Below are 12,498 nucleotides of genomic sequence, written 5' to 3'. Positions count from 1 at the left end.
ATTTGATATACCATTGCAATGCTTTGTATATTGGATATGGAGACAATACCATTCTGCCTAATCTTCTAGAACTAAGGTAAAAGCACATACTGCAGGGCTTTCAGAAATGTCACATATTAAGTAGACAAAAGCATTCACTCTTTACTTCTCAACTTGACCCATCAAGACACAGAGCAAGAAAAATTTACACTTAATGCAAAGGATGTTTGAAGATATAACTCTATATCACAGAAGGGTCAATAGTTTGCTAACAGATGGCCAAGTCTCTTTTAGAAGGATGTCCTGATGGCACCACTAAGGCTTAGTATTAGTTGTTTGGTCCATTAAGTCTACTCTCTTGAATTGGGTCTCTATCAGCATTGTCTAATCAAGATAGTCTATGATTTATTATGCCCTCCCCAAACTACAGGTATGATCAGACCTAACTTATTTTCAGCTACCAAGAAAAGAAAGTAACTTTTTGTTTGTAGTTTTTTGAGTCTGTGATGAACAACATCTGAGTTACAAAAAGAAGCTATTACAAAAGGAATGTGTAGCTTATACTGAGCAGTTCAGCTTCTAGTATTCAGTCATCTGGGCCTACAGTCAATGGGAACACAGCATCTCATAATAAAACTGTCCACTTGCCAACTAGACAGCTCTCAAGTTTTACTGCTCGTGGTGCCATTGTATAATCATTTCTTAAACATGCAAATTATTATTAATGTCACAGATTGAATTCATTCACCATTTTTTCTTTGCCATTTCCAGCTTTATTAAAACTTACTTCTTAACATGTCTCTGCTCACTGCCTCAATCATCATTTCCATTCTTACAGGCACTGATTTCGTACTTATGCTATTCAGTACACTTACTAACATGTACTTACAAAAACATTTTATGTTATAGAATATTATTTTAAGATGTGTTACATTTGTTTATGCTATGGAACATTTAATGATGCAAAGATGTGTTGCATTCTTTTATGCTGTATTTAACTTTGTAAAGCTGTGTTACTTTGCCTGTGGAAAACACCTGATTGGTCTAATAAAGAGCTGAATAGCCAATAGCAAGGCAGGATAAAGGATAGGTGGGGCTGGCAGGCAGAAAGAATAAATAAGAGAAGAATTCTGGAAAGAGGAGATCAAGGAACAAGAAAAGAAGGAGAGGGAGATGTCAGGGGCCATCCACCCAGCCACCCACCCACCCAGACAGCCATGGAGTAAGAGTGAAAGTAAGATACACAGAAGTAAGAAAGGGAAAAATCCCAGAGGCAAAAGGTAGACAGTATAATTTAAGAAAAGCTAGCTAGAAACAAGCTAGGGTAAGGCCAGGCATTCATAAGAAATAATAAGCCTCCATGTTTTTTATTTGGGAACTGGGTGGCAGGCTCCCCAAAAGAGCAAGAGTAAAAAACAACCAATGACAATTTTATGCTCCCCAACACACTATTTGAAGGTAGTTTTAGCATTTAGCATTTAGGAAGTATTAGCTACAAAGGTAATTAGCTACATTCATATTTTAATCTTCTTTAGAGATGTCATCTTGATATTTTGTTACTATAACACTGAATTTCTGTTTTAAATCCAATTACTTATAATTCTCCACAAGGCTTTTACATGCTAAAAAGAGTTGATCCTTGAGAATTCTATTAGAATATTAAATATAGTGTTAGCAGAATCATTGTTTGGGTCATGAATTATTATATACCGAAGAACATTAAACTGATGAAATAGTGGATAATACTTATGTGTTTAAAGGAAACAAATATTGAAAAAGTGAGCCTCTAGTAAGGACAGATCTTTTTGTTTCTTTGTTCTTCTTTACTTTCATGTTATGGAGCTCCTATGATATTTGAAGGGCTATCTAAATATTTGAGAAAAGAAGAGTTAATCTCTTAAATTTAAAGGAAAGGGCCCAACAAAAATACAACCTTTAAACCCTCTTAAAAGATGATTCTTGCAGACCGATTTTCTGAGAAAATCATGATTGACTCTCAAATCATGAATCCAATGCTATGACCTTGTAGGAAAAGTTCCCAGGGACTTCAATGTATTTATGACTACTAGTTTTCATGTTTTTTTATAAATATCATCAAGCCCTCTAAATGAGTTATTACGATCAACCAATACTCACCACAATCAGTTCATAAAGAAACTTTCTGGTACTTCTGTCTTCGTGGCAATCTTCCTTTAACTTCTTGACAATGTAAGAAACCCTTTCTGGTTCCTTGTCTGCTTGAATTTGATCAAAATCTTCCTGTGCCAGATGTGAGTAGCCCAGGACATTAGCTAAAACTTTCCAGTCATGAATGTTTTCTGACACCAGGGTCAACATAACAGAGTATATATAAGTCAGATTTTTAAATGGCAAGGCAATTTGCTCCAAAAGATTCTTGGTTGTCAAACTGCCATCAGACAGAGACATCACTTGTTCTTTGGAAATCACTTTGACATTTTTGCAGTGCACAAGTCCGACCTTACCTCGGAGGACTCCTACATACCATTCTTTCACTTTGGATTGCCCAATGGCTCTTACCGTGCCTTCTCCAAGAAGGGCGATTGTATCCCCCTTTAAGTAATCAAGTAAGTAGTCAATCCTACTTTGCCTCAGAACCGTCTTCAGTGTGACCCCATAATTGGTGAAGTTCATTTTTTTATCTTGGAAAGTGGGGTACTTAACAAGCCCCACTGATAACAAAGGCACTCTCTTGCCTTCTCTCTCCTTCTGGAAATAGCTCTGAAGATGTGAGAGCCTTTTTAGGTTTGGGGCTGGATCAGGTGAAGTGACAAAAAATTGTGTGACTGGTTTTCCCCTGGGAGGCCCCACATGAACCCTGAAAACAAACAAGTGCATATCTCTGTGGTCAACTGAAGAAAAGGACATTTGTTGATGAACTATGGCACCTGCTTCCAATTGCCTTTGTGCAATTATTTTCCTTTCTCTCTCTACCTTTACTTCAAAATCAGGATCACATGAAAAAGCTGAAATAATTAAATCTTGTGGCTTGTCAAGTAAAAATGAATGCTTCCCCCAGAGATGAAATACTACCGGAGATACGTTTTTTCCACCCTTCCTAATGTCAGAGACTGTAAACTTTCCTGGCACATAGTTGTGTCCACAAACTGTGAAAACAGCAGTAAAACTTGGATGGATATATTTGGGTCCATAAATTCCAATGGAGGTGGTTTTATGAATATAATCCCAAATAGTAGCAGCTGGCGGCTGAATGGCCTTAGCTTGCACAGCTATGACTATGTACATTACAGGGCTCAGATCAAGAAACTTTGCTTGAATTGTGTCTTTGTAGAAATAGCAGTTGTTTAGTGCTTGGAAAGGGCCTTCTCTGTCCAGGCTGTGTAAACACACCATTTCTGTCATGACTTGGCTCAGAGGATCTATTTTCACTTCTGCTCCAATTTTCATCTCCAGCAAAATAGCTTCCATGGTCTTCAGGTTGCTTAACCTGATTTCCAACAGAGGGCTTACAGTGCAGGACAGATCATGGTTCAGCTTTGGTGGAGGATCCAGAAATGCTCTCAGAGATACCTCCTGGAATTCTCCTACAGCTACGTGTCCTTGGGGTACATGAACAGTGATATCTGAGTCGGGTAACTGCACTGATCCTCCGTGATGGTTTAATTTACAAACTGCAATAGTCTCTGCAATTTGTGTTTGAGCCCACCCAGGACTCTGATTAACTATATTCAGATCCAGGCAAGAGCGGGCCAGCTGACGTTGACTTAGCCAAGCCATTTTATATGCTTCTCGGTCATTTTGAAGCCATTCTAAGTCTTGTATTAGGATCTGGTCAGAGCTATGTATACTTTGATGAGTATGTGTTGTATCATCTAAGATGTCCAGGAGTTCTGAAACACTCTTAGATCTTCCTGACTTCCTTGAGGAAGATGGCCTAAGCAACTGATCCATGTCAAGTTCATCACCAGAGGAATCAAAAGAATTCCCTGTTTCTATTTGTCTTGAAAAAAGAAAAGGATCTTCCTTCAAAATGGACATATTATCTCTCTTTTGGTTATTTCTTAGCTGAGTGATGTCATCCAGAAATGGGTTCGAGGCAGACAGCTCATTCCAGAATGGATTTGTAGCTTTTGCAGCACTATTGCCATGGTGAACAGAAGCATCTGGCCAGTTGTGAGGAAGGTCGAGCTTCTGGCATGCTTGATATTTAAACAAAAACAAAGCAAAAAATAAATAAAGTGGGAGTCTGAGATACAACCATGATTGATTTATTCATACTTTAAAAATTCAAAATATACTTTAGGTTTTGATTTTTAAGGCTGCTGTCCACTACAAGCTCAGTAGTAAATCATATCAATTTGTTTATAATGAGGAAAAGGGAATTTTATACCAAGTTATTTTGAGTACAGGTACATTAATTTTATCTTAAGGTATCATGAAACATAAAGTGAATGAATGTTGAGTATAGTAGATAATTACATATAACAACACACTAATAATGTATTTAACACATTTACTTATACTTACATAAAGTTATGCCTAATTATTTTATGTTTCATTTACCTAAACTCCTGAAAAAACAGCCAACATGCAGATTTTTCTAAACATTGAGCTGTTGGTCTCATTATGTCCAAAGGATCAATTTGATGTCTTTCTTTTCAAATAATACCTAAGGAATGTCAAACATATCCATACATACTTAAAATAGTTTTCTAAACAATCTTCTAAGTTAAAATTATCATTAATTATTCATGTTCTGGTAACATTGTATTAATAAATTTAATATTACATTTTGTATGTGTGTGAAAAACACATTGAAAAAACCAGATTGACAGTGAAGTTACTGCCCGCAGGAATTCACTGGACTTTATGGGATGCCACTAGAAACAGAAACTTTATTATGTCTCTGGAAAGGGCTTGAAGAGCACAAAAAAAATTCCTCAACACATCCCATAGCATCAAGGTTATTTTATGTTCAGAGGGGCTTCTGTTTGGCTCTTTCATAGAAACTACTAGTCACAAACGTGAAGGTTCCGTGTATTCACTGCTGCCTCAGGCACAATGAAAGTCATCATGCACAACTGAGTTATCTGAAGTTTTCTGGAAACAAGAGTTTCAGAAAATTGTTACTTTTTCCCCCTGATATTCATAGAGCATTTATTTTGCTTTAAGTGAGTTATGCTACTTACTAAAAAGTATAAGATGGATTTTGAAAAACAGAAATAGTATTTCTCTTATTACCACACATCCTCAATCCTTCTACCCCAACTCTCTCAAAACTCATTTTTTCCCCTCTGATATCAGGTAAATTGGATTCTGCTTCATGAAGATTATTAGGCTGCTTCAGTCTCTGCTTGTCTCCATTCAAGTGTACAATATTTGCAGGACATATTATTCATTTATTAATGAATTTGTGCCTCTTTATGATATTTATTGTAATCTGTGAGTATTCTTTATTTATTTGTATGTGTGTGCATGTGTGTGTGTGGTGCATGTGTGTGTGGTGCATGTATGTGTATGTGGTGCATGTGTGTGTATGTGATGCATGTGTGTGGTGTATGTGTATGTGTGGTGCATGTGTGTGTGTGGTGCATGTGTGTGTGTGTGTGTGCATGTGTATGTGTGTGGTGCATGTGTGTGTATGTGGTGTATGTGTGTGTGGTGCATGCATGTGTGTGTGGTGCATGTGTGTGTATGTGTGTGTATGTGGTGTATGTGTGTGTGGTGCATGTGTGTGTGTTTGGTGTATGTGTATGTGTGGTGTATGTGTGTGTATGTGGTGCATGTGTGTGTGTGTGTGGTGCATGTGTGTGTGTGTGTGTGTGTGTGTGTGTGTGTGTGTGTGTGGTGCATGTGTGTGGGAGGGAATGTGCATATAATTACATCTCTATTTGGAGGTCAGAAGTTGACATTAAGTGTCTCCCTTTATCACAGTTCACCTTATTTTGTGAGAGAGGGTCCCTCATTGAACCCGGAGCTCACTTGCCACACTTGCTGGGCAGCAAGCTCCAACAAATCTGCCTGTCTCTGATCCCCTAGTACTAGGACTACAGATGCACACCCCATGCCTGGCTTTTAATGTATACAGGCAAAATAAAGCCTTGTCCTCATGCTTAAGTGGAAAGCACTTTACCCACCGAGGCATCTCTCTAGCCCATATTAGTGTACTTTCTTAAGAAAACATTTATCTTTAATGATATTCTATTTGTGATAGCACTTGTACTTGGTAGTTTTGTAAATCTTCTATAGCACTTTTTAGAGTATATATAAAAATATACTTTTTTCATATGTATAGGAAATGATTTGACTTAATTCCACAGAAATATTACCATATTATAAATTCTTGTACCTATAATATTATGATTTTTTGAGAGTGTTGAGGCTTCCATGTCAACCAAATTTCCTTCAGATCTACTTCGAGCAATTCCTCTTGGCCAGCGGCAGGCTCTTTCACTGATTAGCATCTTGCCACCTATAAAGCAATTAGAGGCATATTTATTGTAAGCACATATAAGTAAGCTGGCTGAGGAAACAATCTAAAAACAATGGTCATTCATACTTAAACAGAAAACTTCGTGTAAGAATATCTACACAGAGCTGGGCAGTGGTCACCCATGCCTTTAATCCCAGCACTACAAAGCAAGTTCCAGGACAGCCAGAGCTGTTACACAGAACACAGGTCTCTGCTTCTGGTAAATATCCTGAAATGAGTGTTATCACATTTTTGAAAAATGCCAATTCTAGATTAATCTCAAACAAAGAATTTACCCTGGAAATGCCTTCATTAGTGAGTCAATATAAAGCAATCAATGAACATCTCAAAGATAAGAGAAAGAATAGTAAGTTGACACTTAAATAGATAATCTCTGATTACTAGAAAATCAAACTAATCTCAAAATTCCCAAATTCTTCTATGTAGCTAGAGTTTTCCTGCCTTGCCCACAGTCAGGACAAATCTTTGTCACCCGCCAGTCCCACAGCTGCTCAAACCCGACCAAGTAAACACAGAGACTTATATTGCTTACAAACTGTATGGCCGTGGCAGGCTTCTTGCTAACTTTTCTTACAGCTTAAATTAATCCATTTCTAATCTATACCTTGCCACATGGCTCGTGGCTTACGGGCATCTTCACATGCTGTTTATCATTATCGGCTGGCAGTGTCTCTCTCTTTGCCTTCCACTTCCCAGCTTTATTCTCCTCCTTGTCCCACCTATACTTCCTGCCTGGCCACTGGCCAATCAGTGATTTATTTATTGACCAATCAGCAACACACTTGACATACAGACCATCCCATGTCCAATGCAATCCCATGAAAAATTACATTATATATATTATATGTATATGAGTATGTTTGTAACTTTCCCTTTTATTTTTAATTGAAAAATCAAAATTGTTGTATTTAACATACAAAGTATGCTGTTTTTGAAACATGTTTAAAAACACGTTTTTGTCATTCAAAATGCCAAAGACAAATGTTAAAGATAATCCAGGTAATACTCATTCCCTACCAGCTATCAGCATTTATTATAAATGTGTGCTAAGTAATACAATGTGAAATCGGAACAGAAATATACCAAGGATACAGAACTGCCACCTCAGAAGGAGTCTCATACTCATATAAAATCTTGATATCTACCTGACTGAGGCAGCCATGAAGAGCAATGTAGGAGTCATGAATTACTCATTGTCAATATCAAAACAACAATATCCTATCCCCCTCTCCAAAGTCTTCCTATGTAGCCTTGGCTGGCCTGTAACTCACTGTGTAAACCAAGTCCACTGTGTAAAGAGGTCCATTTGCCTTTGCCTTCCAAGCATTGATGATATGAAGGGGGAAATGGGAAAAAAATGGGGGAGGGGACTTACTAGGGAATGAGGGAGGAAAGGCAATTCAGAGGGAGAGGAGGAATAAGTAATACTAAAGCTGTTTGAAAAGGCCATAGGGAATCATATTATTTCATGTTTACTAAAATTATGTAAATATAAATTACACATGTATGTAGCTTAAAAGATGTTATGCCACTTATGATGACAATGCTCCCCCAAAAGCCATAAACATCTAACAAAACCCCATTGCCAGGCATGGGAAACCTCCTTTTGAGTTGTTGGTCAGAGAAGAATATAGATTACTGCCCTCGCCCTTGGTTGCCTCCTACAAATTGAAGGTAAGATCCTATTGCTGAAGACATCAGATACTTCAGGTAGAGGAGAAACTGAGTTAGATCTGACCTGGAAGCCTCCTCCCTGGGTATTAATTCTCCTAGTACTACAAGGAGCTATGCAAGCTGCCAAGGGAAAAAAAGAAATCAAGGTGTAATTGTGACACTGAGGGTAACCAGCAGCCATCTAACTGGACTTAAGGCCTGCTTAATAGAAGGGAATGCATGCCAGACACTGTAAACCTAGCCTATGACCCCAGAGGAGAACCTACTGCTGCCACTTTCCTAAACCTGTATAATTTCTAACTGCATTCTAAATACTCATCCTTATACCCACAGACAGGTGTAGCTCTCATCCTTCATCAAAAATGCTTCTTTCTGAAGCAGATGGATGATGACAGAAGGCCACAACTGGTAAAATGTAGAGAACAACTGACTATGGGGTACCCACCCCAATATATACATCTACAACACAACCCCTACACACAAGACTCAGGAAACATTTCAGAAGGATGGGTGGGAAGATTGCAAGAGCCAGAGGACCAGGAAATAAGCTTCAAGATAGTATCTTTTGTATATGACAGGAAAGCTTTACCTGTGAAAGCTAACCAATAATGTAGCCTAAAGAGAAAACCTAGCATAAAGGGAAAGTGCATATACTCTGGTGGAAGTATTAATAGATACAACCACTTGAAGTCCATCTGGCAAGATTTGTGAGGACGCTCACAGCCTGGTATCCAGGGATTTCAATTCCATCCCATTGTTTTTGCTCTTCTAAAACTCTACAGGTGACTAAAGAATGCTGAGGTCTGACAAAGTAGTCTTCCCCAGAACACAATTGGCTATTCAATATCAAATGGTCATTCCTGAAAACATACATACAAGTGATGTCATACAAACTGAGCAATTCAGGAATATATATGTATATGCATATATATGTAACAATAATTAATAAAAAACAATTACATTGTTATAAATGTAATTCCTAATGTAACAACAAATATGAACTTGAAAGAGAGCAAGAAGGGGTATATGTGAATGCTTGAAGGGAGGAAAGGGAAGGGAGAAATGTAATTATAATCTCAAAAGTAAAAGAAATATTTTAAAAAGGAGATTATACATGAATGCTTATTAATTATGTAAATACAAACTGAATTTAAATAAATATCTTTTATCACATAAGTGGATAAATAAATTATGGTATTTTAATATAACAGTACTATTCAACAGTGAAGACAGATGAACTACAGTTAAAAGTATAAACATTATGTTAAGGGTTCTCATTTCCTGAGTGCAAGTCAGTTAGTGTTACATACAGCTTTCTCTTTGGTCCTTGACACTGAGAACAGATGTTTAAGAATCTGATTTTCAGTGGAAAAAAATAAGCCTCAAGGGGCTGCAGAGACGACTGTGTTTGGAGCACTTGCTGCTCTTCCAGAAGACATGTGTTCAAGTCCCAGCATTCCTATAGTGGCTCCCTGCCATATGTAACTTTAGTACCAGGGCATCCAACGCCATCTTCTGGCCTCTGACGGCACTGCATGCACATGGTGCAAAGACGCTAAACCATGTAAAAGAAAAAATTTTCAAGCCCGAGTCACAGGACGTGACTACCCTGAAGCAGATGACTGACACAGAAAAACTTCCTTGTGGTGGTATTTTACTTGTACTGAAATGTGATTTTAATTGTATGTTAATAAATAATGTTGTCTGGGGGTCAGAGCTATTGGAGCCATAGCAAGTGCGTGGCGATGGTGGCACACGCCTTTAAGGACCTGGAGGGCGGTACATTCAGGCATTGACAAGGCAGTCACATGTTTGGGTTTACAACCAATGAGAAGGCAGAACAGGAAGACTTTAAAGACAGACACACAGGAAGTAGGTCCTTTTCGGAGAGCTCTCTTGGCTGGAGAGGATCCCTGAATCAGGAAGGGTGAGGCTCTTAGCTCTGACCTCTTGGCTTTCTTCTCTGAATTGGCTCTGTGTTTCTTATTTTATAAGACCGTTGGTTACATCTACATTTGGCGCCCAACGTGACAAGAATCCATTAAAAACTGCTTAACTTGGCTTGGCGGCAGGTCCGGTTTCCCGCCAGGGAGGCCGGCAGGTCCGGTCTCCCACCAGGGCAGCCGGCTCCCTAGCCCGGGGCCCAGGTCGGCTTGGCCTCAGGCCTGACTAACTTTGAGCTACTTGCTTAAAGCCGGTGCTACACACAATTCAGGCCTGCCCTGCCGAACAGGGCCCCTGCCTGTAAAGCCAACGCACATGGTTGGAGCTTAAGGTAGCCAGAGCCAAGGCTTGACTAGGCTCAAGCGGGAACACGTGGCTGGATTCAAGTTCTTAGGCAGAACTTGAGGCTACGGTTCTTGCGTGTTCTCTCTCTCTCTCTCTCTCTCTCTCTCTCTCTCTCTCTCTCTCTCTCTCTGGATTCACACCTCGGACACTAGGAGGCTGTTTTGAAATTCCTTTGGATTGGTACTGTTCTACGAGGACTTGGTAAGTCACTTAACATATCAGATATTTTAAAGGAAACTATTTAAAAGAGAAATTTTTTTCCACATTAAAAAAAATGGGTTTTCTGTGTTCATTGGAAGAAAATTGGGCTTTGTTTGCAATTTTAGACAGTCTGACAATGGAACAGCTATATGAGAAGATTAATGTTGACCGAATTATGCATTTTATTACTATGCTTATTCTCATTTTACTATTTAAAAAGATAGTCAATTTAAGTGCCAGGATGACAGCTTTAGAAAAACTTGATAAACCTGTAAAAACTCAGACAGAAGAAACTAACAGTGAAGTTGCTTCAAGATTGGATCATAGGGTTACAGAAAGAAAGCCTGTTTTCACACAGTCACCCTTTGTTTGTCCAGTAACCGTACAGCAGTTGCCTGATCAAATGACTACACAAAATATTTGGACTCCAATTGAAATGTTAGATTTACGAAGGTTTAAGGAGGCAATAGTATCTTATGGCATGCATTCCCCGTATGTAAAGCAAATGTTAAACTCTTGGTCAACATATAATAGGATTGTACCACAGGATTGGCGGGAGCTGGCACGAGCTGTTCTTGAACCCAGTCAAAGGCTTCAGTGGCTAACTTGGTTCAAGGATGAAGCTAAAAACATAGAAAAACAGTGGAGGGATAAAGGAATACAAGTCTGCCAGGATCAGCTTATTGGAGAAGGTCAATATACTTCAGCACAAGCACAATGTTTATATGATGTCCAAACCCTAATTTTATGTCGAACAGCAGCCTTGAATGCATGGGACAGAGTTGAGGAACCAGGAAAAAAAACTGAGTCATTTACAAAGGTTGTACAAGGCCCAAAAGAATCTTTCACAGATTTTTTACAAAGACTGGCTTAAGCAGTAAAGAGAATGGTCCCGGATTCAGAAGCTAGTAAGATAATAATTGAGTCTTTGGCCTTTGAGAATGCGAATGCAGCATGCAAAACAATAATCAGGCCGTTAAAGGCAAGATCTGCACCTTTGGAAGATTGGATTAGAGACACGGTTAATGTTGAAACTCATGAGCATGATGATACGTGGGTAGGAGAAGCAATTTCAAGAGGTTTGAGGAATGTTAGATGTTTTGGATGTGGAAAGCAAGGACATTTGAAAAGGAACTGTAAACAGGTCATTCCTAGAAACAATGTTTCTTCAAGGAACAATGGCAACAGACTGCCCCTTCCTTCTGGAGTATGCAGAAGGTGTGGTAAGGGAAAACACTGGACCAACGAGTGTAGATCAACAAGGGACAGACAGGGTAATCCTTTGCCTCAGTCTTCGGGAAACTCCCAGAGGGGCCTCATGCAGGCCCCAATAGCAAATCCAGTTCAAACCTTTCCTGCAGTCGTAGAGGAAACCCCTACTCAGAGTAATTAAATAACCAAATGCCTATTGGAATAAGTCATGCTGGTCAGGATGATGAAACAGAGAGAATAGAAAATTCAGGAGAAAACATAAAGAAAATTTTTTGGCTAACTTCTATTAATGAACAAAGACCAAAATTATCAATAAAAATAAATGGTGTTTTGTTGTCTGGTCTGGTAGACACAGGTGCGGACGTTACCATAATTGCACCAGAATTTTGGCATCCAACTCGGCCTCTTCAGGAGGTAAACATTCAACTGTTAGGAATTGGGACATTATCTCAGGTGAAACAGAGTGCAAGATGGCTCAAATGTATAGGTCCAGAAGGACAGAGAGCAAAATTAAAACCATATGTAGCTAACATAGCTATGAACCTGTGGGGTCGAGACTTGTTACAACAATGGAATACTCAGATTAACATCCCTCCAATCTCAGAAACAAATCATAAACTAGCACATGTTTCTGAGAGAAATATTAGAAGGCAATATTCTGAATGGTCACC

General features: G+C 38.8%; 1 protein-coding gene across 1 annotated transcript in view; it reads right to left on the bottom strand.

Moving 5' to 3' along the window:
- Window positions 1–12,498, bottom strand: part of Macc1 (MET transcriptional regulator MACC1) — a 213,360-nt gene that overhangs the window by 22,326 nt on the left and 178,536 nt on the right. The window contains exons 4-5 of the mRNA XM_052739208.1: window positions 6,308–6,430; window positions 2,116–4,157 (exon numbers count right to left, since the gene is read on the bottom strand). Coding sequence (XP_052595168.1) covers window positions 2,116–4,157; window positions 6,308–6,422 — 2,157 coding nt within the window. The 5' untranslated portion in view covers window positions 6,423–6,430. The remainder of the gene's footprint in view (window positions 1–2,115; window positions 4,158–6,307; window positions 6,431–12,498) is intronic.

The sequence above is a fragment of the Peromyscus californicus genome, unplaced genomic scaffold, assembly GCF_007827085.1.
Source record: "Peromyscus californicus insignis strain IS unplaced genomic scaffold, ASM782708v3 Scaffold_15__1_contigs__length_86483966, whole genome shotgun sequence".
Taxonomy (NCBI): domain Eukaryota; kingdom Metazoa; phylum Chordata; class Mammalia; order Rodentia; family Cricetidae; genus Peromyscus; species Peromyscus californicus.
Note: the sequence above shows the minus strand (reverse complement) of the source record. Positions and strands in the feature narration are given on the sequence as shown.